Consider the following 27,297-nt stretch of genomic DNA (forward strand, 5'->3'; position numbering starts at 1 on the left):
CAAGCCCAAATCTCATCTTTGATGTCTACTGAGAGTTAACATACAGGTAGGAGACAAGAAGAGAAATTGCTGGAAAAGCTCCGCAGGTCTGGCAGCACCGGTGGAGAGAAATCAGAGTTAACATTTCAGGTTGAATGACCCTTCCTCAGAACTGATCTGTGGAAAGGTCACTTGACCTAAAATATTAACTCTGATTTTTCTCCCCAGATGCTGCAGGACCTGCTGAGTTTTTCCAGCAATTTCTGTTTTTGTTTCTGATTTATGGTGTCTGCAATTCTTTCTGTTTGTTTGTATAAGTGGGAGAGGTGAGAGATGAACAGTTAGGTTACGATCACCAACCTTATCAATCTGGCAATGCTAGAATCTAGAGTTCTAGAATTCCAAAAAAGACTCTCACTTCGGTATCCCATCCAGTGCTAACTGCTGGAGAGTGGGCACTGATAGTGGGGTCAGGGATAGATCCAAAAGACTTTTGAATGGTCACTGTAGCCTCTTATAACTCTTTATAATACTGTTGATCTTGACTGATAATACCAATACTTTGTTGTCAGTAACAAGCATTTGTCACAATCGTATCCAAAAATGTTAGTTCACACTAATGTGAATATTATGGATAGGTAGAAAATTGATTTGTTGAAAGATCACCAGATCACATGACAACACAGGGCAAATTGTGGTTATCAATGAATAAAACAAGCAAACATAATATAATAGAGACAATTGTCAAAGTAAAATTGAAGGTTAAAATAATAAAAGAATTGCCTAATTATCAAGATTTAGTCTGCAAATTATGACAATGCATTGCAAGATGCAGGTTTTTTTTATTTAGGGAATATAAGGGAACCTTATATTGTTGTCTGGTTTTGTATTAAGAATTAATACAAAATGTTGTGTCATTTACAAATTTGATTATGAACTTCAAATCATTTCAGATTTTTCTCTGGAACTAATTCTGTTTGTCACTGAAGTTTTGAGCTTGAACAGATAATCTCCCCCAAGTGGTGCTCAATATTATTACATCGATTTGATCTTGAGTGCACAATTCGGTTAGGCCTCAAATTGAAAGAACTTAAGGAAGTAAGATTGTTTGGTGTGCAGTATAATTAATTCCCTCTGAAAGAAATGAGTTGTTTTAATGATTTTAGAGCTCTTTATCTAATTTGGCCAGCATGGTCACTCAGTGGTTAGCACTGCTGCCTCACAGTGTCAGGGATCCAGGTTTGATCCAAGCCTTGGGTGACTGTGTGGAGTTTGCACATTCTCCCCGTGTCTGCATGGGTTTCCTCCGGGTACTCCTGTTTCCTCCCACAAATCCAACCATGTGCAGGTCAGGTGAATTGGTCATGCTAAATTGCCCACAGAGTTAGGTGCATTAGGCAGGTGTAGATACAGGGTAGCAGAATGGGTCTTGTTGGGTTACTCTTTGGTGGGTCGGTGTGGACCTTATTGGGCCAAATGGTCTGTTTCCATACTGTAGGGAATCCAATCTACTCTTTAACATGTGGGTCCAATTCTGGCACTTGGTGACAATACAATTTAAAAACATTTTTTAAAAATCTCCATCCCATCTCTATCTCCCTGCCCCCGCACCTCTCTCCCCCCCCCCCCCCGCCCCCCACAAACACACTAACACACATACACACAACCTAATGCAGCAGGTATTATGCTACAGTACCACTTTTGCTAGCTGCCCTGCAGCATTGCACTTGGTCTGATTTCCTGGACAGTGACCACTGACTATTGTGGGAAAACAGAAGAAAGGCACTTTCTGCTGTTATCTGCTGCCCACACACCTAGATTAATATGAAAGGGTCATAAGGTTAATCCTGGAAATTATAGGCCTGTGAGTCTCACATCAGGGGCAGGGAAATGATTGGAAAAGATTCTCAAGGACAAGATCCAGAAACACTTAGAAGCAAATGGACTGTTTAGAGCCAGACAGCATGGTTTTGTGAGGGTGAGATTTTGCTTCACTAACTTGATCGAGTTTTTTTGAGGAGGAAGCGAAGATGGTTGATGTGGGAAAAATGGTTGATGCTGTCAACTTCAGTAAAGCCTTTGACAAGGTCCCTCATGGCAGGCTGGTACTAAAAGTGAAGTCACATGGTATCAGGGGTGAGCTGGTAAGATGGAAACAGAGCTAGCTTAGTCATAAGAGACAGAGGGTAGCGGTGGAAGGATGCTTTTCAGAATGGAGGGCTGTGACTAGTGGTGTTCCACAGGAATCAGTGCTGGGATCTCTGCTGTTTGTAATCTACATAAATTATTTAGAGAAAAATGTAACTGGTCTAATTTGTAAGTTTGCAGATGATACAAAGATTGGTGGCGTTGCCGATAGAATCATAGAGATGTACAGCATGAAAACTGACCCTTTGGTCCAACTCGTCCATGCTGTCCCGAGATCCTAACCTAATCTAGTCCCATTTGCCAGCACTTCATCCACATCCCTCTAAACCCTTGCTATTCATATATCTATCCAGATGCCTTTTAAATATTGTAATTATACCAGTCTCCAATACTTCCTCTCGCAGCTCATTCCATACACGCACCACCCTCTGCGTGAAAATGTTGCCCCTTAGGGCCCTTTTAGATCGTTTCCCTCTCACCCTAAACCTATGCCCTCTAGTTCTGGACACTCCCAACCCAGAGAAAATACCTCATCTATTTACCCTATCTGTGCCTCTTATGATTTTATAAACTTCTAAAAGTTCAAGCCTCAGACTCCGATGCTCCAGGGAAAACCGCCCTAACCTATTCAGCCTCTCCCTCTAATTCAAACCCTCCAATCCTGGTAACATCAATATAAATCTTTTCTGAACCCTGCCAAGTTTCACAACATCCTTCCTATAAGAGGGAGACAAGAATTGCACACAATATTGCAAAAGTGGCCTAACCTACGTCCCGTGAGGAGGATTGTCAGAGGATACAGCAGGATATAAATCAGTTGGAGGCATATGCAGAAAAATGGCAGGTGGTGTTTAATCCGGGCAAATGTGAGCTGATGCATTTTGGAAGGTCAAGTACAGGTAGAAATTATACAGTGAATGGCATAACCCTTCGTAGTATTGATATGCAGAGGGATCTGGGTGTGCGGATCCACGTTTCACTGAAGGTGGTAGTGCATGTAGAGAAGGTGGTTAAAAAAAAGGCCTATGACATGCTTGCCTTCATTGGAAGGTACATTGGGTATAAGGTTAGACAAGTTAGGCTGCAGCTTTATAGAATTTTAGTTAGGCCACACTTGGAATATTGTGTGCAGTTCTGGTCACCACATTGCCAGAAGGATGTGGATACTTTTCAAAAGGTACAGAAAGGTTTACCAGGATTGTTGCCTAGTATGGGGGAATTTTAGCTATGAAGAAGGGTTGGATAGATTGAGTTTGTTTTCATAGGAATGTAAGAGGTTGAGAGGCGACCTGATAGACGTTTATACGATTGTGAGTGGTATGGATAGAGTGAAACATTTGAGACTTCTCCTGGGAGTGGAGGGGTCAATTACTAGGGGATATAGGCTCAAGGGGTGAGGGGGTAAGTTTAAAAGAGATGTGCAAGGCATGTTTTTCACTCAAAACGGTGCTGAGTGCCTGGAATGCATTGCCAGAAGAGGTGGTGGAAGCAGACACAACAGCAGGATTCAAAGAGCATCTGAGCAAATACATGAATAGGAAGGGAATAGAGGGGTACAGATCCTGTAAGTGAAGACACTTTTAATATAGAAGGGCAAAATATGTTGGTGTCGGCTTGGAGGGCCAAAGAGCCTGTTTCTGTGCTGTGTGGTTCTTCATTCTTCTAGGAAATCACCAGAAAGTGATTTTCGACAGGGTATCCAATCATTCCGTTTCCATGGTGAATTTCCATTTATTACTCCATCGTTTAGGTAGTCACAAATCAGAGAACATGTATGCTTAATTTTCAAGTCCTCTTTTATGCAGAAGTGAAACTGTGCCTGTGTGGAATTGAGAGGGTGAAAGTGAACACTGCAGACGCTGGAGATCAGAGTCGAGAGTGTTTGGTGCTGGAAAAGCACAGCAGGTCAGGCAGCATCCGAGGAGCGGGAGAATCGATGTTTTGGGCATGTGCCCTTCATCCTGAGCCTAGTAATTGAGCCTAGTCCCATGATGCTTTGGTCCACACTTGTGCCAAGATAACATGGAGATTGGTTTTGGCCAATGGGCTGCTGAACTGATTTGCCTAAACTGCAGTGTCCAGGTCTCACTTAGGCAGCTAGCACTCCCAGCCAAAGCTGACACAGGAATTTGTTTAATTACAGACATTGTAAGATTCCATTTCTGATTTCCAGTACCTGTAGTGGACTACATGCCTGCATACTGCATCCTCTGGTACCGGTGGCTTGACCAGTACCCATATTAGAAGCACTGGAGGTCCCTCACAAAACATCTCTCTCTTTCTGGGGTTAGAGTGAACTGGAATGCTCCTCCTAATTACCCAATAATACTGGGTCCAGCTGCTGGTTGCTCAGTGGACTCCCACTTTGAGTCGCAGCTGGAAGATGAAGGTCGAGTGTGGGCGACAGAGAGAAAGAGAACAAGACAAAATTGAAAAAAAAATTGGGAAGCATTGAGACAAATGAGACTGGGAAAGAAATCAAAATGATGGTGCAACAGGGAGATTGGGAGTGTGGGGGCAAGGGTGAGGGTAGAAAAAGCTGAGCAGAATTTGTGGACAGGCAAAGAGAGAGATAATCAGGGAAGGAACAAGAAAAGAGAGGAATATGACAGAGGCAGAAGGAAAGATAGCAATAAAATGAGAGAAAGGTGAAGTATGAATAAGACTGAGAATAAGGAGGTAAAAAGTTAAGAGATTCAAGGCATTTTCCAGAAACAGAGCACTTGAGAAGTAAGGTTGAGTGCAAAGGTTTCAACACTTTTTGAAGGGTACATCTGTAGTTGTGATGAGAATATCACAGTGTACCATCTGCGGACACAAATTTTACACTGAGGGTAACAGTGAGGATATTGGTGCTCATTAGTATTGAGAAGTAAATTTGGCAATAAGATGTAAATCGAGAAGGTGCTGTCTAATTTACTCTGGTCCTCCGCAATCTTCACTGAACTATACCTGACCGATAGACTCATCTTTAAAATACATTCAAGGCATGAAGTTGCTATACTTACCTGTTAGTTAGACTTCAGTTGCATTGATAACTAATTAATAAATGGAAGACAACCTCTTACACTGAAGTTCTAATTTTGTTTATGTAGAGTTCTATTGTTTTTTATTTTGGTTTTTGTCTCTTATAATTCTCTGCACCTATACATTTCATTTTTCTTACCTTCCACTTTATTTTCCCTTCTGAACAATATTTTGTACTGAATGAAATATTCCTGGTTTAGACTCTGTCAAGCTCAATGAGGATTCTTTAATCTCTCTCCCACCCGCAATGCTCAGTCACTCTCACATACCTGCGCGTGATTACACACATACATGGAACTGTGTGGAATCATCCCAATTATCAGTAGTTGCTGCTGAAATGATACCAAGCATCTGTGGGCAACTGTAAAGGGAATGAATGACAAGTGCCATTCAATTTGCATTGACTCTCAAATCCAAGGTATTTATGCTTAAAGCTTACTGATCTTTTAGGTTTTCCTGGCTTGAGCTATGGTACACTGACAAAACTATTTTCTTGTAGCTTAAATCCTGTGCTATGTCAAACCTAGTTCTAATGTGACTCGTGTGATTACTTTAGCCATCCTGAACGTTTGTTAAACTGAGCTGGAGTTGATTAAAATGTTTGGAGATTGCAGATGCTACTCTTTCTACGTGCTTGGAATGTTTTCTAGTGTGAAGGGAGTTCAGCTATCCTGTATGAGCAGAAATATACAGTGTTTTCTCCTGGGGCAGTGTTAATGCAATGGGAGCCAAGGAATATAAATAAAGTGATGCTGGCTTGGAACCCTTAGCATAGCTGAAGTAACTGCCAAACTGATAAGTTTAACAGAGAAAGAGAGCGAGAACCTTTGGATGGTGGTGTGATCAGTGAGGCACAAAGCGAATGTTGGAGTCCTCCAGGCCTGCCCTGAGCTCCTTCTGACTACAGTCACTCATTTATCTCTTCTGAGTGGAACTGAATTTTTTTAAAAAAGCAGATCTTCATTGTTCAAGACAAAAATCTGTTTTTTCTTTCCTTCTGAAATTGCGGTTGTTGAGGCTTGACAATTGACTGTTTCAGGATTTATTTTTGATTCCTTTCCCCACCTTTCCATTTTCAGGAACATTAATCTAGTCTGTATTTTAAACACTGTTAAGACATTGCCAATATTAAGCATGTTAGGAAAACAAGCTCTGCATAGAATCTTTCTGTTTGTTTATTTCTTTTATATTCTATCAGATTCAATTAATTTTGTCACTGCTGTCTCCTTAACTCATTCTTGGAAATATAATTGAATATTTTAAACTTCCTGATACTCCAATGTGTGGGTAAATATTGCTTTTGAAAAATAAATAGTGTAACTGGCAGAAACAGTAGATTTCCTCTCAGTTAGCATCTGAAAACTATCGATGATTGTTGTGGTTGTGGGTATGGTTGCTGAGCTGGGAAGTTGATTTGCAGATGTTTTGTGCCCTGTCCCGGTGACATGTTCATCGCTTTGGAGTCTCCTGTGAAGTGCTGCTGTACTGTGTCTTCTGGAATTTATTTGGTTCCGTTCCTGCTACTTTCAATTGCCAGTTCTAGTTGTTCGATGTAGTGACCGGTATATTGCGTCTAGGTCTTTGTGTTTGTTGATGGAGTCTGTGGCTGAGTGCCATGCTTCTAGAAAGCTTCTGGCTGTCCTCTATTTAGCTGGTCCTATGATCATTGTGTTGTCCCAGTCGGATTTGTGACCCTCGTCATCTGAGTGTGTGGCTACTAGGCACAGCTGGTCGTGGTGTTTAGTGGCTAGATGCTGTTTGTGTATGTGGATCTTATTAGCGGATGCAAACACTCCATACAATCATCACAGGAATTCCTAGACAACATCAAGAACATAAACATAGACAAGGACGAGGCAATGATCTCATTCAATGTAATGGCACTGTTCATATCAATTGCCAAACTCTAGTCAGAGAAACAATAGCCAATATCCTGCACCGGCAGAACAGACAACACAACAGGGAACCTATCATCAAGGACTGCATACACAAACTACTAGACTTATGCTTGACAACACACTTAACATTCAACAACCAAATATATGAACAGATCAATGGGACACCTATAGGCTCACCCACCTCTGGGCTCAGAGCAGAAGCAGTGATGCAAAGATTGGAACAAACAGACCTCTGACAAATCCAACCCAAACTCTGGATCAGATACATAGATGCCACTTTTGTTATCATTAAGAGAACAGATATTGAGGTCACACATTGGATTATCAACACCATATTCTCAGCGATCAGATTTACAAGAGAGAACGGAACCAACAATCAACTCCCACTCCTAGATATGATGGTACAAAGAACACAGAATGGTGAATGGACCACAAAGATGGACAGGAAAGCCACATACACTGACAAGGATCTGAATTGCATCAGCAACCACCCAAACACATGCAAGAGAAGCTGCGTTAGGACCCTGTTCAAAAGGCTGCAACACACTGCACCCCTCCCGGCACAGTGGCTCAGTGGTTAGCGCTGCTGCCTCGCAGTGCCAGGGACCCGGCTTCGATTCCAACCTCGGGTGACTGTCTATGTACAGGTTGCACATTTTCCCTGTGTCTGCGTGGGTTTCCTCTGGGTGCTCCGGTTTCCTCTCTCAGTCCAAAGATGTGCAAGTCAGGTGAATTGGCCATGCTAAATCGCCCATAGTGATAGGTGCATTAGTAGGGAGTAGGTGAATGGGTCTAGGTGGGCTACTCTTCAGAGGGTCGGTGTAGGCTTGCTGGGCTGAAGGGCCTGTTACCACCCTGTCAGGAATCTAATCTAAAAATGCTCTAATCTATCCAAGTTAGAGGGTTGGAAGCTTGGCGGGATGGAGGAAGTCAGTCTGATGTTTTCTAACTTGAGAGGAACAAGGATATTCCACCCTGTAGGGAATCTAATCTAAAAAGGGAAGAAGAACACTTCTACAGAATATTTGCCAAGAACAGATATCCCCTCACGTTCACCTGCACCCCATGCCCTAATTCACTAGCCAGGCTACCTTATACAAAAAAAAACTGATAACCAGACTTATCTGATCACTCAGATCCATAGCAGCCCATAAACCGAGAACCATGCTCAGGTAACAACTCATCGGGACAAAAGACCCTATTCACATCATGTGCAAGACAAACGTTATTTACAGAATTCCATGCAAAGACTGCATGAAACGCTTCTAAGAGAAACAGGCAGACAACTAACAATCTGCATCCACACACACTAACTAACCACTAAACGCCACGACCAGCTATCCCTGATAGACAAAAACAGATGACAACTGGGACAACACATCAGTCATAGGACAAGCTAAACAGAGGACAGCCAGAGGATTTTTAGAGAAGCATGGCACTCAGCCACGGTCTCTTATCAACAAGCATATTGACCGAGGCCCAATATTCTGGCTACTACAAAGAACAGTCAGAACTAGCAGAAACAGAACCAAATAAATTCCAGAAGAGACAGTACAGCAGCACTTCACAGAAGGCTCGAAAGCACTGAATGTGTAACCTAGACAAGAGGCAAAACATCTGCAAATCAACTTCCCAGCTCAGCGAACATACCCACAACCACAACAACCACAACCCGAGCTACAAATCTTCACACAAACCTTGAAAACCATCAATGATTCTCTCTCGGAGCATCTCTGACTTTGCTGCACTTTGTGCTCTGAGGAAATGAGGCTGGGAGGACAAACCAACCTGGGGAACAGCAACAATCACCTGCCAAAACTACTGCCCCATGGTGGACCGCACGGCCTATCTGGCACTTGGTGTTCATCCATTCCTGTAATCCTGTGTTGCTCTTGCTATAAATTCACTGAGAATGTGCCATTATGCTGGCTCGATGTTCATCTCACTTCATTGCCATCTTGCACACTGTTCAGTTTTCCCATTTGTTTCCACAATCTGTCCTACTTTGCACAGCTTCATATAGTTCTTGGCTCGTAGCCTATCTTGTACATCTCTATACTTTTACTGAGTGGTGTTGATCGACAGCATCACTAACATCAAATCCTGGAGATGTAATATCTTAGAGTTGCTCATATTTGGCAAAGTTGTGTTGGTCTTGCTTTTGACTAGGTCACCTGCTGAGATTGTGACCATCCATGGTACTTTCTTTGAGCTGAAATGTAGACTGTTGCTAGCAGCCATGCTGACTAACATCCCGCCCTCACCATGACCCTGCTGAAAGCCTCATTCTTATCGTTATCTGCCGGCATGATAGTTCATTCTCTGATATCTTCACTGTTCTTTCCACTAGCTACAGTGTATTCGTTTTCATCATCCATGTCATAAATAGATAAAGTAAATATATATTGTACTGATCCCTGCTGCATTCCATTAGTTGCTATCCTGAAAATACTCCCTCCCACACCACCCCCACCCCACAACCCAAATCTCTGTTCTAGTAGTTAACCAATCCTCTATTCATGCCAACATATTCCCTCCAACACTTATTATTACTCTCAAGTATGGTACCTTATCAAATACCTTCGGAAAATGCAAATAAATTACATCCCCTTTATCAATCCTGTTCATCACTGCTTAAATGATTCCAGCAAATTTGTCAAGAATATTTCCTTTTCATGAGCCACTGACTAGTCGCTTTAAGCACTTAGATATTCAAAGACTGAGAGGTTTGCTTTATGAATTGTGAAAACCAAGTACAATGATTTCAGCTGCTGTCCATACCTGTTTCCTGAAACCTCTAGAAAGCCAAGGGCAGCAGGTGTATGGAAACACCACCACTCGCAGGTTCTACCCCAACTAACACCATCTTGACTTGGTTCTGTATCATAGTTTCTTCATAGCCACTGGGTCAAAATCCTGACACCCCCTCCCTAACAGCAGAAGTGGGTGGTCGTACATCTCCAGGATTGCAGCAATCCAAGGAGGCAGCTCACCATCACTTTCTCCAGAGCAATTAAGGCTGGACAACAAATACTGGCCTGGGCCATTTGTCAGCCACATCCCATCAACAAATGAAGAATAACATGCTTTGTAAACTCAATCAAAGCTGAAATTGAGATGCAAAACTCAGCCAGAGTTTGACCTCTGTCGATAGAGAGAAGAGCATGCTCTTGGGAGGATTGGTCTGGACTCAATGGGTTGAATTTCCTACTTCCACATTGAAGGGATTCTATGTATTATGAGGCCAGACCTAGATTTGATCGATTTCTGAGCAATAGCAGGAAAACTTCACCCAGAATTCTTGCTTCTGATCATTGGAGCTATCCATCAAATCCTGCTGGAAGATCCCTCTGCTGTATTAGGCTGGCACTGAGCTTCTTGGTGACTTTTGCATGTTTGACAAGTCTGGCATTGCTTAAATCCTCTGCTCAATTGGATGAGGTACTTGACAGCTGTCTGTTTCAAAATGACTACGTTCCCAAAGGAATCGGCTCTTTGAGCAAGGATTCTAATGAATTAAATGGAGTTTCCCTCCCAGAAAGGGTGCATAGGGGTGTAGGAAACCAGGAGTGTATTGGGACTATTTGTGGTCCTAAAGCTATTACCCTCCACCTCCTAGGGGAAGCAGTCACCCCTTGGCATGGAGACAGGTTCTCTATCCAATTTAGAGCATTGGAAGCCTGGTGGGGTGGAGGAGTCAGTCAGCTGTATTCTAGCTTGAGAGGAATGATGGAAACTAAGTCACAGAGAGAATGATTTGGAGAGGGTGGTGTTGGACTGGGGTGTACAAAGTTAAAAATCCACAACCGCTCGATGAAGGAGCGGCGCTCCGAAATTTACTGTTGGACAATAACCTGATGTTGTGTGATTTTTAATTTTGCACAGGGAGAATGGTTCATTATGGATGTGTTGTCTCGCGATCACTTTATAAAGATGGACTCAGCAGCCAGGCCACCATCACGAATGGAAGTGGTTGGGGAGGGGTGGAGGGGTGGGGGAGGTGTGCAGCCAATGGGCAACCTATGGCAATTCCTGCACATCAAAGCTGGCAAGGACACACTCAAGCCTACATACCACTCCACCAACACCTCCCCCCCCCCCAACCAACACCCCCATCCAGCCCTGTCAGTGTAGGGGGTGTCCCTTCTGGTTCTGGAATGTGGAAGCCGATTGGAAAATTTAATCGGTCTCATTCAGGCTGTTAGTGATTCTGAAAATTTTCGGATGACTCTCCCTGAAGTAAACACCAGCATAACCTGTGCGAGCCGAACCCTTTTATTGATCCCACTCGCTTGTGAACTTCAAAGTGGAGGATTAGTCCAGCGATCATTTCTAAACCTTACTGATTGTGTTATGTTTGGTCTCTCCTTGGGGGCTGATTCTGCCTCCACTAAGAGCAGAGGCATTTGCTCACTTGGTGGTTAGTGGTCAGCCTCACCATCCTCAGAGCAGGATTGAAAAGCCAGCCGTCAGTTTTGGTTGTGTTTGCTGTCGCTCCCGGTGAGCATCGTTGTGTATGGAAAAAGTGAATTAATCAGGATTGATTTTATCCTCTGTTTATACAACCCTGTAGCTGTGTACAAAAGTAATTTATGCCTGGATTCCCATGCGTAGTATCCAATCATGTGTAATGCACTTAAGTGTAATCAGAGCTATTACCCCTAGTTCTGAACAGAATCCAGTTCTTGTTTCCATCTGCTGCCATGAGAACACGTGGCGGGTCACCGAAAGTTCAGCAAGCACACTCATTGGATGCAGTTGCCTAAAGTAATACTACAATGAGGGGACCGCAGTGTTAGGAGATCTGTTTACCATTTTGAAAATGATGGTCCACCTTTAAATAGGATTACCTACTATGGAGAATCCACCTCATCCGAGACGATGGAAATTTAATGTGTTTGTTGCAGTTTTAATCAATGTTTTGCAAGTGGAAAACCAAGTTCAAAACTAACCTAAAAATGTGGTGATTTTTATAAGTGATTGGTGGACATCACACGCTCCTTCTAATTGTGTGGAAAGTGATAGTTTTTAAAATCTGTTTGAAGTTAATATATTTTCTCCGCTCCATTTCTTCAATCTCGGTTTGTAAATTCCTTAATAATTGCTAGTGCACACAGTGGAGCATTCAACATATTGGAATGAGAGGCATTGGTAACAGAACAGGAGTTAAATCTGTGTTCCCAGCGGCTAATCACTCGTGGGGAGATGGTCAGGTGAAGTGCTTATGAAACTTCTGCATGGATGATGCCATTTGGAGTTTGTGATGACCTCTTGAAATGAAATAGCTGTGAGAATAAGCCGATTGCTAACCCGACGCTCAGTTGGAGTCACTCAGTAGTATATGGCATTGCTGAACTGAAGGTGGGTTGCATGAGTGTGTTAGGAAAGGGAGGTTCAAAGTGTGATGGCCGAACATGTGACAACCAAAGCTGGACAAATGGAGAAAGGATACAAAAGGAAAATCAGCTCATTCTGCAGGGTGGTAGTTCTCCAAGTGATTATAGATGAGTTGATGGAGAGTATTGAATACAAGGAGCAGAACTTTACTCTCTGAAGTGGAGATAGTGATGGCAGACAAAATGATATAATTGGTCGCAAATCCGAATATTGGATTTGTGATGTCAAGTGGAACCCACTCAATAAAGCCCTCATGCATACGATGGGGAGTCCGGAGTTGCACTGTTATGTGTCGACAAGCTATTATCATGCACTTGCATCTCATTGGCACCTTTGCATGCTGTATTAACGCTAAGTTATCAACCTTCTCCATAAGCAAGACATTAGGCATTGCAATAAAACCGACTGGTAAAACATGCAGGTACCTGGAGTCATGTCACAGATCAGTGCCCATAGCTTCCAGAATGGCTACCGGTTTGTCAATCAATTAGAAAAGTTTCTTCTGCGCAGTATCTTCCAATGGTTAATGAGCATGCTCTTCCTACCTCACGTCATCATTGGGCTTGGCCTCAATGCAGTTCGCCATGACCTCAAGGCTCCAGGCTGCGAAGCTGGGGGACAGTCAGTATTTGTATGATTCTGGCAGTTCGGAATGCATGGAGGATCAGTCAGGTATATGATGTATCTATACAGGCCTTTTAACACTGCCATTGAACTAGGCACATACTCTTGGATTTAGTTGGGTCAGGGTTAAGATTAGGGTTATATCACCACATGGGCCAGCAGCTTATATGGCAAAATGCTGCATGTACTTGAAGAAATCGCGATGTGTGATAGTCAGCTATGATAGGGTGAGGGTGGACTCCAGACGGTCGGCAGACAATGCCGCAGCCAGTGAAGAGGTCAGTCCTATTCCAGTCCAGGCATGGGTAAGGTCAGTTAGATGCTTTGTCCAATGTGACTCTGTGCTCTTCCAGTCTGGAGATTGGACTGTTGTCAGTCTTCACGGTCAAATGGAAGCAGTCCAGGAATCACATGTCTCAACACTGTTGAGAGCTCTGTTCGGGGAGGGGTCATGGCCTGTTGGATGTACTCACCCAGTCAGTCTGAGAGTTAGCCTCAGTCAGTCATGGGGATTTAGTCATTATGTCAGGGGCTTTATCGGGACAGTCCTTGATATCCATCACTGTCTCCCTGTCAGCACTAACAGCTGTCTTCTCATGGATGTGCTCATTCCTCCTAAGCTCCCTGCCTTGGATCTCTCAGCCTGCGGGAGGGATACCAGTAATTGAGGGTGAGGTAAGTGTGAGCCTTTGAGTGGACATTTTATGATGCTAAGTGTTATGGCTCATAATCCTCGTTGAGATGTGTGCGCAGTGGCAGAGTTGGTGAGTAATGGCCCTGTGAGTGTGAGGCATCAGAGAGATGATGCGGCTCCTCCTTTTTGGAGCACAGGATGTCATTGAACTACACTGGTGAGTCTCCTTTTCCATGATGGAGATAGCACTGACCTATGCTGCCCATCATCTTCCACTGGGGAGGTGGGGTGGGGTGGGGTGGGGAGGGTGGAAGGTGTTGGTGAGCTGTGTCTGATGAGCTGATCTTTTGTCATGGGCAGTAAGGAAGGGGACTGACTTTCACTCCATTACCCATCACCAACAGATCAAGATCTTTCTCCATGAAAGGGGAGTGAGGTTAGTTTTCCTCTGCGCCATCTTGTCAGCCTTTAGAGGGAGGGCACCACTGTTCAAGGAGTAGTTCCTAGCTTGTAGTGTTGTCCAGTTGGGATTTAAATATGGCACCAGTAGATCCCTGCTCTGTTCAGCACTTCCATTTTGTGCACCACATGATTTGCTGAGTAATGCACCCAGCATCATGCATTCAAGCATAATGAGGTAAGAAGCACAAAAATGAGAGAACTCGCCCTGAGGCATGGTGAAAATTAGGCCTCAGAAGTCGCTTCCTGCCATTCTCTAACTTTGATTGGAAAAATCCTGACCGTGGAATTTAAATACAAACCTATTTTTATTTTTATTTTGTTCATTCATGGGTTGTGGGCATTGCTGGCTAGGCTGGCATTATTATCCATCAAGCTGTTAGGAGTCAACCACATTGCTGTGGATTTGGATGTCACATGGAGGTCAGACCAAGTAAGGATGGCAGATTTCCTTCTCTAATGGTGGGTTCTTGCGACAGGCGGTAGGGGTTACATGGTTGTCATTAAGTCAACTTCAAATCTGGATTCAAATTTCACTGTCTATCACGGTGGGATTTGCACTCACATCCTCAGAATATTAGACTGAGTTTCTGGATGACTAATCTTCTGACATTACGCACTACTTCCCCTCATGTCTTGACAGTGTAGATCAACAAATCAAGGGTGATGAACTAAGGAGATGGTGCAAAATAGGATGGGCCCAGCCTTTGATTGCAGCCCCTTTTTGAGCTTACATCCATTTTTACTAAATACAAATGGATCATGGGTAGCGCTCATACCTTTGAGTCAACAGATCTTGGACTCTCTAGTCTCACTTTGGAGATTCGGCATCTAGGCTGAGATTGTTGTTAACCTCAAAGTGGTCTTACAAATTAAACATTAAACATAGCTTCTCATAAAGATCTTGTCACACAGTGATAGTGACCCTGTGTCTGAACCAGAAGGCCCAAGTACAAGTTCTACCCGTTTCATAACACATCTGGTAGGTTGAGTAAAAAATATCCACTTGGAAAAAAGAACATCTTATCTTGTTTTCAACATCTTTCACATTACAGAAGAGGAGGAGCTGGAGGTGTTAGAAAACATTAAAGTAGAGAAATTTCCTGGACATGATAGTCATTTGGATACAGAACTGACTCAAAGGTGGAAGACAGGGGGTGGTGATGGAGGGTTGTTTTTCAGACTGGAGGCCTGTGACTAGTGGAGTGCCACAAGGATCGGTGCTGGGCCCTCTACTTTTTGTCCTTTACATAAATGATTTGGATGCACTATCGGAAAGATGTAGTGAAACTTGAAAGGGTTCAGAAAAGATTTACAAAGATGTTGCCAGGGTTGGAGGATTTGAGCTACAGGGAGAGGCTGAACAGGCTGGGGCTGTTTTCCCTAGAGGGTCGGAGGCTGAGGGGTGACCTAATAGAGGTTTACAAAATTATGAGGCGCATGGATAGGATAAATAGATAAAGTCTTTACCATGGGATCAGAGAGTCTTGAACTGGAGGACATAGGTTTAGGGTGAGACAGGAAAGATATAAAAGAGACCTAAGGGGCAACATTTTCACGCAGAGGGTGGTATTTGTATGGAATGAGCTGCCAGAGGCTGTTACAATTGCAAAGGCATTTGGATGGGTATATGAATAGGAGGGGTTTGGAGGGATATGGGCCAGGTGCTGGCAAGTGGGACTAGATTGGGTTGGTATACCTGGTCGGCATAGACGAGTTGGACCGAATGGTCTGTTTCCATGCTGTACATCTCTATGACTCTATGACTCTATGACTCAAAGTGTAGCACAGGACATTATGGGAGGTTGGAGTTGAAATTGTCGGGGTCACAGCCAAGATATTTGTCTACTGAAAATGTGTTGCTGGAAAAGCGCAGCAGGTCAGGCAGCATCCAAGGAGCAGGAGAATCGACGTTTCGTGCATGAGCCCTTCTTCAGGAATCCTGAAGAAGAGCTCATGCCCGAAACGTCGATTCTCCTGCTCATTGGATGCTGCCTGACCTGCTGCACTTTTCCAGCAACACATTTTCAGCTCTGATCTCCAGCATCTGCAGTCCTCACTTTCTCCTCGAAGATATTTGTATAATCTACAATACGGGTGAAGTACTGGAGGATGGCTAATGTTGTAAGAAGAAGCCTGGGAAGTATAGATCGTTGAGTCTGACATCAGTGGTGATTAAGTTGTTGGAGGGGATTCTGACAGATAGGATTTGCGTGCATTAGGAGAGGCGTGAACTGATTAAGGGTAGTCAGTGTAGTTTTGTGCATGGAAAATCATGTCTCACAAACTGGATAGTAGTTTTGAGGGCAAAAAGGTTGATGAGGGCACAGTGATAGACATTGTCTACATAGCTTTACTAAAGCCTTTGACAAGGTTCTGCCTGGTAGACCAATTAGTAAAGTTAGATCACATGGGGTTCAGGGAGGCCTTGCCAATTGGATACATAATTGGCTTCAAAGCAGGAGACAGAAGGTTTTGGTGGAGGATGGCAGACTGGAGGCCTGTAACCAGTAGTGTCCTGTAGGGCTCAGTGCTGGGTCAACTTTTGTTTATAATTTATATAAATGATTTGGATGAGCATTTAGGAAGCATGGCTAGTAAATTTATGGATGACTCCAAAATTGGTGGCTTAGTCGACAGTGAAGATGGTTATCTCCGATTACAAAGAGCTCTTGATCAATTGGGCAAACAAGCTGAGGAGTGGCAGATGGAGTTTTGTTTGGATAAATGTGAGATATTGCATTCTGGTAAAATGAACATGGCCAGGACTTACACAGTTAATGGTTGGGCCCTGTGTAGTGTTGGAGAACAGAGAGACCGAGGGGTTTAGGTACATAGTTCTTTGAAAGTTATATCAGAGGTAGACAGAAGGCATTTAGCACCCTTGCCTTCATTGCTCAGACCTTTGAGTATAGGAGTAAGGACATTATGTTGAGGTTTGTACAGGACATTAGTGAGGCCACTTTTGGCTTACTCTGTCTAGTTGTGGTCACCTGCTATAAGAAGGATATTGTTAAACTGAGAGGGTTCAAAAAGACATACCAGGACGTTGCTGGGAATGGTGGATTTGTTATAAAAATCGACTGGGACCTTTTTCAGTGGAGTGTAGGAGGTTGAGGGGTGACCTTAGAGGTATATAAAATCATGAGGGGCATGGAGAAGATGAATAGCAAAGGTCTTTTTTTGTGGGTGGGGGAGTTCAAAACTAGGGGAATATTTTTAAGGTCGGAGGAGAAAGATTTAAAAGACACCTGAGGGGCAACTTTTTCACACAGCGGATGGTTTGTATGTGGAATGAACTTCCAGAGGAAGTGATAGATGCAAGTACAGTTGCAAAGTTTAAAAGGTATTGGATAGATACATGGGACAAATGCTGGCAAGTGGGATTAGTTTCATTTAAGAAACATCGTCGGCATGGATGAGTTGGATCGAAGGGTCTTTTCTCATGCTTTGTGATTCTATTTATCACTCAATCAACTGAAAGAATATTTGGTCACCCCCAAATTCCTGTTCATGTGGCCTTGCTGTGCATGTTTCCAACCTCATGGCAATTGCTCCCCTTCAAAAACAGGCCCACAAAGTGCCTTGGAATAGCCTTCAGGTCTTTAAAGTTTCCAATGAAACCTAAATGCTTTCTTTCTGTAAATAGAAGTTATTTTTATTGTTGAGTGAGCTGCAGCAACCTGGTCAGAGCATAAGATTAAAAATCAAATTCACTGTTGACTTGCATGAAAAAATCAAATCTTTGCTTGTGTTGTGAGTTTTATTTGCTCACTGTACTCATATTATTCATTTATTTTAAGGATATAACATAGTAGTAAGAATACCTTCAGGAGCGACCAATATTGATGTACGGCAGCACAGCTATTCAGGGAAGCCAGAAGATGATAACTACCTCGGTAAGCATTTTGCGAATTATTCTGTTTTATTTATTCGATACTTGAAGTCCTCAGCTCACTGGAGCCAATGATGTACTTGACTTCTAACAATTCCTTCAAGTCCCAATCACCCAAACAATGTAATCAGTAATTACAACATTAAGGAAAGTAGTCTTTGTCTAGACCATTGTGGGCAAAATTTACTTTCTACTTTGAAACTTTTGAATTCAATGATACTCAGATTGAGTTTTTCAAAGTATTGTACCTCTACACATCTTTAGTTTCTATTCTGTTGAGAAGGAGCTCTGATTTGGTTTAAAGCTTACACTGTCCATGACATGCATTGCCTTATAGAACATTTTGTGAAGTTAGCATAAGATAATGTAATCTATCGGGTTTTTTAAAGTCAATGTATATTCAGTGCTTGCTTTGCCAGCAGTTTCCACTTCCCATTATATGGAGACGTACATTTACATGGATGCTAATGCACTTATGTAAGTAAATAGAGCAGTCAATCTAAGCTACATGGTATAAAACCAGATTTGAGATGAATAAGTGGTAATGTTGCCAGAGACAGGACACCAGCAGAATATTCTGCATTTTTTCAAATAGCGCTGTATGTTTTCTTTCCCATTGACACAGCCAGGCAGATTCAGCCTCAGGTTAATGGCTCAACTGTCTAATGCAGCAAGTGCTGACTCTTCACATGTTTTGCAGAGCGCTGGTTTGAATGGTTCTTAACCTCCTCTTTCAGGATACAGAAGTCCCTGATTCGTGATCTATGGGATTGCTTGCAATCAGAGGGAAGTTTCCCCAGAGTATCTGTTTTCTAGTTGGGTTTTTCTTGCAATTTTCATCTCACCATTGTTGAAGTTTGTTGGCGAGATGTCCTGAACAAATATTTGAAATTTTGTAGGAGAAAATTACTGCAGCCATGAGATCACAGTGGGTCAGACAGCATCCATGGTGAGAGAGCAAGCTGACATTTCGAGTCTAGATGGCTCTTCATCAGAGCTGCCAGCTAGCTCTGAAGAATCATCTGGACGTAAAATATTACCTTGCTTTCTTTCAATCGATGCTGTCTGACCCGCTGTGATCTGTGGCATTGATTGTTTTCAGTTCAGAATTTATACTAGTTTATTTGCACAGAACCATGTAGTAACAGTAGGTACATTTAGTGATGTATAGTAAATAAGGAAAGATGAAAGCTAGGCTAATCTTTTGTTAAATGTTACATATTTCTTGGCCATAACCTTGAACAAATAGTCAGGGGTAGAAATATGATCCCTCATTTTCTGTGTACTTGTCCAGGAAGTGTGCACATTGATTAATGTATCTTTTGGTGACTGATGAAGAAGACAATATTCGCAGGGAACCATTCGAAGAGTGTGCACAACACTCAACTTTAAAGATAATCTTTCATTTCCATCTTTCCACGTTTTTCCAGTAAATGTGGATCCCTTATCACTTCCACACCAATCCTCCCCTCCTTCTGGTGGCTTAATCTCTGACTTGCCATGAGTAACCTTGGGTTTGGGTTAATCATGTCTTGATGCACAATGTCTTGATGGCCAAGTACAGTGGCTCATAAAGCTTACATTATCTTCATGTTAATTTTTGCACGTCTTTCAAAGATGATGATCTGTATATTAAATGGAAACACTGGTGTAGTGATTTATTTACAGTTAGTGCTGCTCTTGAAGGTTATTTTAATTAAGTGAGTTAGTTTAGTGAATGATGTTCAGTGGAAGAACTTTTCTTCTTGTTTGACGATGTGTCGAAAGCTTTGTATTGTATTTACAATGTATTGCCTTGCAATGGAATCGCTCTTGTTTCATTCTGATTCAGTTGATTATGCTCTGTGTGTAAAGTTGTGGGTTCGAGATTAGAGTGGTGCTGGAAAAGCATCCGAGGAGCAGGAAAATCGACGTTTCGGGCAAATGCGTTTCATCCAGAACCTGATGAAGGGCTTTTGCCTGAAACGTCGATTTTCCTGCTCCTGGGATGCTGCCTGAACTGCTGTGCTTTTCCAGCACCACTCTAATCCAGAATCTGGTTTCCAGCATCTGCAGTCATTGTTTTTACCGACTAAAGTTGTGGGATCAAGCATCAGTTCAGAATTCACAGCAACTAGGCTAACAAGGGATATTACACTGGCAGAGGTGCTGCTGTTTAGATGGGATGGTAATACAGTGATACATTGGGTCATGAGAACATTGAAGACCTAACCACACCAGAAGAAGAAAGCAAATCACACAGTCTCTCAGGTAGCATTGTGACCACCAAATCATTATACAAATTAGATTAGATTAGATTACATACAGTGTGGAAACAGGCCCTTCGGCCCAACAAGTCCACACCGACCCGCCGAAGCGCAACCCACCCATACCCCTACATTTACCCCTTACCTAACACTACGGGCAATTTAGCATGGCTAATTCACCTGACCTGCACATCTTTGGACTGTGGGAGGAAACCGGAGGAAACCCACGCAGACACGGGGAGAACATGCAAACTCCACATAGTCAATCGCCTAAGGCGGGAATTGAACCCGGGTCTCTGGCACTGTGAGGCAGCAGTGCTAACCACTGTGCCACCATGCCGCCCCATCTCACTGTGATTGACTGATTTCACCATGAATTACATACAGAATTACCTTCTCTGTTACAGCCATAGACATAACACTTCCATTCACAAATTAAAGAGTCAAAATTCTTCTGGATTTGGGGGGGGGTGCAATAATAAAAGCTGAGCTTTGAAATTTTAGAAATCTACATTTGAACCCTGCTTTCCTAATGGAATATTTCTGGTCTGTGCTTCAGCCTTATCTGACAGTCGAGGTAATTTCATCCTGAATGGAAACTTTGTGGTGAGCATGTTTAAACGAGAAATAAATGTACAGGGAGCCACAATTGAATACAGTGGCTCAGACAATGACGTGGAGCGCATTAACTGCACTGATCGGATTGAGGAAGAGCTGATTTTGCAGGTGGGACATTTTTCGTAATGATAATGACTTATTGCTTATTTATTGAATGGTAATTATTTTCCTCTGTGTTTGCAACAACGAGCTTCCTCTGCCAACTACACATCAAGAATACTCTTAATTTAAGAGCACCATTTTGTACTTGTTAAAGGCACAGTATCTTAATGTTTGTTGATTTTCTCAAACTGTTTTATATCCTGTTAGGTTTTATCTGTTGGAAATTTGTACAATCCGGATGTTCGTTATTCTTTTAATATACCCATTGAAGACCAACTGGAGAAGTTTGTGTGGGATCCATATGGTTCATGGCAACAATGTAGCCGACTGTGCCAAGGTAAACTCCAACTGTTATTTCTATTGCATTTTTATGTCTTAAAGTAAGTTTAATATGAGTTTGGCTGGTGACAATCAGATGGCCTAATGGTATTATCGCTAGACTATTAATCCAGAGACCAAATAATGTTCTGGAATTAAGGGTCTAAACGATGAAATAATTGTGAGGAAAAATCGTTCTGGTTCACTAATGTTCTTCATTAGCTGCAGTCCTTACCTGGTCTGGTCTACATGTAACTCCACAGCAATGTAATTGACTCTTAACTGAGGTCTACAGCAATTAAAGATGGGTAAGATAAGCTAGGCTAGTCAGAGATGACCATTTCCTGAGTCTTTTGTAGAGTGTATGACTTTACGTTTCCATGGGTCTTTTGCTGGGATTGTCACAGGAGAGCGAGGGAACACTCACTTTCAGAACCTCTTGGCTTTATTACAACTGTCCACAAATTCTGTCCTTCTGTTTTTAACCTGTGACATCACAGGTAGAAAACAGAGCATTTCTGCCTTCAGGTTCCTGTTAGCACTCCTGAGCAATTACTGTTTCTTTGACACATTCCCACACATTCAATTCTTCCTTAAGTTTCGTTATAGGGCCAGAGTCTAAGTACAGATTGACGACAGTTGCTCCGAAATCTGAAGGATTTTCGTGAAGATTTTTTCTCGCTAACACGTTTGTTTGGCGTGCAAACAGTTAACCCAACTTCACACCCACTCGATGCAACGTGTGGGGGCGTGACCCAGCACTTGCAGGCCTCAATTCTGTTTCAGGGTCCGTTTTACTCAGTGCATCTGCTGTTCGGTAAGATTTTTAAAAATTTCACCATTAAACTGTCACTTATTCCGAAATTCAAAAAATCCTGAATTCCAAAAACCAGTTGGTCCCAAGCATTTCGGATAAGGGATCGTGCACCTATACCTTTATTGCCAAATTACATTTAAGACAAGCAATCCCAAGGACACTTCTGAATTATGTCTGCAAAGGAGGGAGTTCCTGCTGATTGATTCCCCTCAAATCAGTTGGTGTTGCTCACTTCTTCCACGATAAGGTTTTAATTGTTTTCAATAGCAGATGTACTGCGGGTTTGTCCACAGTGGATGAAAGCATAATTACCTAATCTTTGAAAAGAAAAACTGCAACACCAGAAATATGAAATTAAAGTAAAAATTGTTCAAAATGCTCAGAGGAAAGGTAATCTCGACCCAAAATGGTAACTCTGTTTCTCTCCACAGGTGCTGCCTGATCTGCTGAGTACTTGCTGAATTTTTTCTTTGCTTTTATTTTCATTCTACCTTGAAACAATTAACATTGGACTTGCACACAGATTTTCGGAAAATGTTACAGTGCTGGGTCTGCAGTAAAGGGAAATCTTTGCAATTTTCTTCTGTAATTCTTTTTCCCGGTCTCCTCACTTGAAGGCATTGATTCCTTTCCTGTCACAGTTATGAAAGATTTTGATATTTTTCATGTCAGATGTGACCATTGTCACAAAGATTGGCGCAACATCTAGGGCTGAAGGGCCTGTACTGTGCTGTACTGTTCTACGTTCTACTGTTGGTATGTGATTCCTTGTTCTGAGTACTGGTGGCCATTCAGCACATCAGTGGATGTTCAACAAATGTAACCTTCCATGTGGCTGAATTTCTCCTCAAAAATCAGAAGTATTAGGGCAATGTCAGTAGGCCAAACATAGCCTGGGTGGAGATTAAGATTAGATTAGATTACACTTACAGTGTGGAAACAAGCACTTCAGACCAACAAGTCTACACCACCCCGCCGAAGCGTAACCCACCCATACCCCTACCTAACACTACGGGTAATTTAGCATGGCCAATTCACCTGACCCGCACATCTTTGGACTGTGGGAGGAAACCGGAGCACCCGGAGGAAACCCATGCGGACACGGGGAAAACATGCAAACTCCACACAGTCAGTCGCCTGAGGCGGGAATTGAACCTGGGTCTCTGGCGCCGTGAGGCAGCAGTGCTAACCACTGTGCCACCGTGCCGCCCACTAACTGAACTGAACTGAACTAACTGAACACAGACTGGGGGATCAAAAATGAAATCTTTCTCAGGTATATGATGTGAAAAGTGCAGCAGAATGTAGCTGCACTTGTTTAATGTCAACACCACAATGTTGGAAAGTGAGCCAAATTAATTGTCTAAAGCTAAAGATTTTGGGGGAACTGGGGAAAATGGTTATGACCCCAGATTAGCCAAAGATAGCACATTACAGATCTGATGTATGATCTGTAATGTAAACATGGTTCGAGACAAAAACCGGCAGATGCTGGAATCCATGGTAGACTAGCAGGAGGCTGGAAGAACACAGCAAGCCGGGCAGCATCAGGAGGGGGAGAAGTCAACGTTTTAGGTGTAACACTTCAGCCGAAACATTGACTTCTCCACTTCCTGATGCTGCCTGGCTTGCTGTGTTCTTTCAGCCTTCTGCTTATCTACCTGCAATATAAACATGCCTGTATTCACCAGTATACCCCTGCGAATGGAAACTAGTAGAAACTTAAGTTTTGTTACCAAAAGCTTCTAAATGACTATAAAAACAAAGAGAATAGTGCAAGTAGGTTAGGTGAATTGGCCATGCTAAATTGCCCGTAGTGTTAGGTGAAGGAGTAAATGTAAGGGAATGGGTCTGGGTGGGTTGTTCTTCGACGGGTCGGTGTGGACTTATTGGGCTGAAGGGCCTGTTTCCACACTGTAAGTAATCTAATCTAAATGTTAGCCCTTTCGAGGATAAAAATGGTGAGGTAATAATGGGGAAACAGAGAAATGATAGAGGCACTAAACCAATATTTTGTTTCTATTTTCACAGTGGAAGATCATTTTCCCACAAAACTGCAGTTACTGCACAGGAACTTGGTGAAGTTAATACAGCTAAGGAGAAGGTATAGGAGAAGGGAGAACTGATGGGATTAAAGGTAGATAAGTCACCAGGGATTGATGGCTTGCACCCTGGGGCATTCACAGAGGTGGCAGCAGAGATAGTGGATGCATTAGTTATGACATTCCAAAACTTTCAGGATTCTGAAAATGTCCCAGTTGATTGGAAACATGCTAATGTGCCATCCTCATTCAAAAAAAGGAGATAGAGGGAAGAGGGAAACTGTAGATGTAATGAGTTTGACCTCTGTAGTGAGGAAGTTGCTGGAGTCAGTCATAAAAGTAGGGTGATCTGAACACTTGGAAAAACAAAGCTCAATTCACTATGTCAGCATGGTTTCATGAAGGGCATGTTGTGCTTGATAAACTTGCTGTAGTTCTTTGAGGATGTAACCAGCAAGGTGGATAATGAGGATCTGGTGAATGTGGTCTAACTAGATTTCCAGAAGGTATTTGACCAAGGCGCTGTATAAAAGACTGATCCAGAAGGTTAGATCCCAGGCAGTTAAGGGTAGAGTACTGGCTTGGATAGGGGATTGGCTGACTGACAGAAAGTAGAGGGTCGGGCTAAATGGGTTCTTCTTTAGACAGCGAATTGGAACTAGTGGGGTGCTGCAGGATTCAAATCTCAGACCTTAACAATTTACAATCTTTATCAACAATCTGCAAGCAGGGACAGAGTGTACCATCTACGTTGTGGATGATAGTAAAATAGCTGTGAAAGCAGTCAATGATGAGGAGGTAAAGAGTTGACAGATGGATATTAATAGGCTGCAAGAATGGGCCGGATTCTGACAGGTGCGAGTTTATCCATATTATACGGTCAAATTATTATTTAAATAGGAAGCAGATTCAAAATTCATCAGTGGTGAGAGATCTGAGCGAGCGTCTTAGTTCGTGAATCACAGAAACTGGGTAGACAAGGGCAACATATATAATAAGAAAGGCAGGTGGAATCCTGGCATTTATAGCAAAAGGGCTGAATTATTGAAGTAAAAAAGTGTTCTTACAATTATATAGGGCATTGGTGAGACCACACCTCGAGTATTATCATAAAGTCATAGAGATGTACAGCACGGAAACAGACCCTTCGGTCCAACTCATCCATGCCAACCAGATATCCCAACCTAATCTAATCCCACTTGCCAGCACCCGACCCATATCCCTCCGAACTCTTCCTATTCATATACCCATCTAGATGCCTTTTAAATGCTGCAATTGTTTCAAACTCCACCACTTCCTCTGGCAGCTCATTCCATACAAACACCACTCTGTGTGTGAAAAAGTTGCCCCTTAGAACTCTCCTATATCTTTCCCCTCTCACCCTAAACCTATGCTCTCTAGTTCTGGATTCCCCCACCCCACATGTGTCCAGTTTTCGTCTCCTTACTTGAGGAAGGATGCAGTGGCACTGGAAGCAGTTCACCAGGTTAATCCAGGGGTGAAAGGGTTATCGTATGAGGAGCTGTTGGGCTTTGTACTTGCTGGGATTCAGAAGAATGAGTGGGAAGTTGGTGGAGATATATAAAATGCTGAAGGGGATTGATAAGGTGGATGTTTGATGAGATGTTCTCCCTTATGGGACAGTCTCAACCAAAAGGTCATAAATATAGAGTGAGATGCGGGCGGTTCAACATTAAGATGAGGATTGTGAATATGTGGAGCTCACTGGAGACAGAGAATCAATCAACTAATTCAAGAAAAAAATAGATATATTTCTGATGAAAAGCTGGCTAAGGGCTATTGGGAGCAGGCGGGAGGTGGAGTTGAGACCAGGATAAGATCAGCTATGATCATGTTAAATGGTGGAGTGGGCTGGGAAGGCTGAATTGCCTACTCCCGCTCCTAATTCCAATGTTCCTATGTACCACTGCTTTTGTCTTGATTTGTATTGCTCCCCATTCTCCTTGATCCTGGGGAAACAGTGAACTTTGTTTCTTTAGAACATATTGCAATGGAATTATGTTGTTACAACCAGATGGTGGTTCTGTATATAATTGAGGTGTTTTGAAAGAAGCTGTCATATTCAGATATTGTACCTACCATATACTATAAACATCAGATTTGCCTTCGGGCAGACTCTGGATTTGCTGTAAAACACAAAAATGAGTGCCAAACTGCTTCCATCTGTTACAGGGGAACGGAGGAGAAAGGTGGTTTGTGTGCGTAAGAGTGATCACTTAGTTGTTTCTGACCAAAGATGCGAACATTTACCTCGCCCAGTCCCTGACATTGAGCCGTGCAACACAGAATGTGAAGTAAGGTAAAGATCAATATTTTAGTTGGTCACTATGGAACAGAACTTTCAACAATGTGTTTCTGATTTGAGTCACTGAGATATCTGCTGCAAAGGAAATCATAGGGGTCGTGTTATCAAAGGCAATGACTGTACTTTTAAACAGAGGTGGCAGTGAACAAAGGGGTGACAATGCTGGAGGGAACAACTGGGTTGTAAATGACATTGAATGATGGGTGGAAGCAGCCTTTTATTTTGAACAGTCTTGTTATATATCTCCTTCTGATATAAATCCATTTCTGCCTAAACCTGGGAATCAAGGGCAATCCACTTGGACTCATTTTGCATTCCTGATAATGGAACTCTGGGATGACCAGACCTTCACTTTACTTGTGTTTTGTTTTCCATCCTGGAAGTGGAGCAGATTTGGGGTCAAATGCAATTTTATTTGCAACTTTAAAGTCACTGCCTCGCAATTTGCAATTGCCGCGGTTGCACTCACGGCAAAATTGCAACGTCCATTTCTTCCCCATCCTCCCCCCTCCCTAGATATCTTCACCTCTGGGTCCAGCCTCCCCGATTCTCAGCAGGATTATGATCACAACCCATTTGTTCATTTGTTCAGGTTCGCGCGAGAAAGCAATCTTTGTACTCAGGGAAATACTGCTGGCCACCCAGCAAAGCTCCGTTCAGAGTCGGTGCTGAGTGAGAATAAAATGGGCACACAGGCAAATGTGTGGGTGCTCTATTGAAGTTAATGTGTGTTGACCACTGGCAACCCATTTTGTGCTGGCAAATAA

At 42.8% G+C, this 27,297-nt stretch overlaps 1 protein-coding gene across 6 annotated transcripts in view; it reads left to right on the forward strand.

Annotated features, from left to right (window-relative positions):
* The window catches only part of LOC132824993 (A disintegrin and metalloproteinase with thrombospondin motifs 20-like), a 383,141-nt gene that overhangs the window by 203,602 nt on the left and 152,242 nt on the right, over nucleotides 1-27,297 (forward strand). For all 6 annotated transcript variants that reach the window (XM_060839950.1, XM_060839951.1, XM_060839954.1 and 3 more), the window contains 4 exons: nucleotides 17,970-18,065; nucleotides 20,867-21,033; nucleotides 21,235-21,364; nucleotides 26,398-26,524. In XM_060839950.1, the coding sequence (XP_060695933.1) occupies nucleotides 17,970-18,065; nucleotides 20,867-21,033; nucleotides 21,235-21,364; nucleotides 26,398-26,524 (520 nt within the window). The remainder of the gene's footprint in view (nucleotides 1-17,969; nucleotides 18,066-20,866; nucleotides 21,034-21,234; nucleotides 21,365-26,397; nucleotides 26,525-27,297) is intronic.

The sequence above is a fragment of the Hemiscyllium ocellatum genome, chromosome 19 (genome assembly GCF_020745735.1).
Source record: "Hemiscyllium ocellatum isolate sHemOce1 chromosome 19, sHemOce1.pat.X.cur, whole genome shotgun sequence".
In the NCBI taxonomy this organism is placed as follows: Eukaryota; Metazoa; Chordata; class Chondrichthyes; order Orectolobiformes; family Hemiscylliidae; genus Hemiscyllium; species Hemiscyllium ocellatum.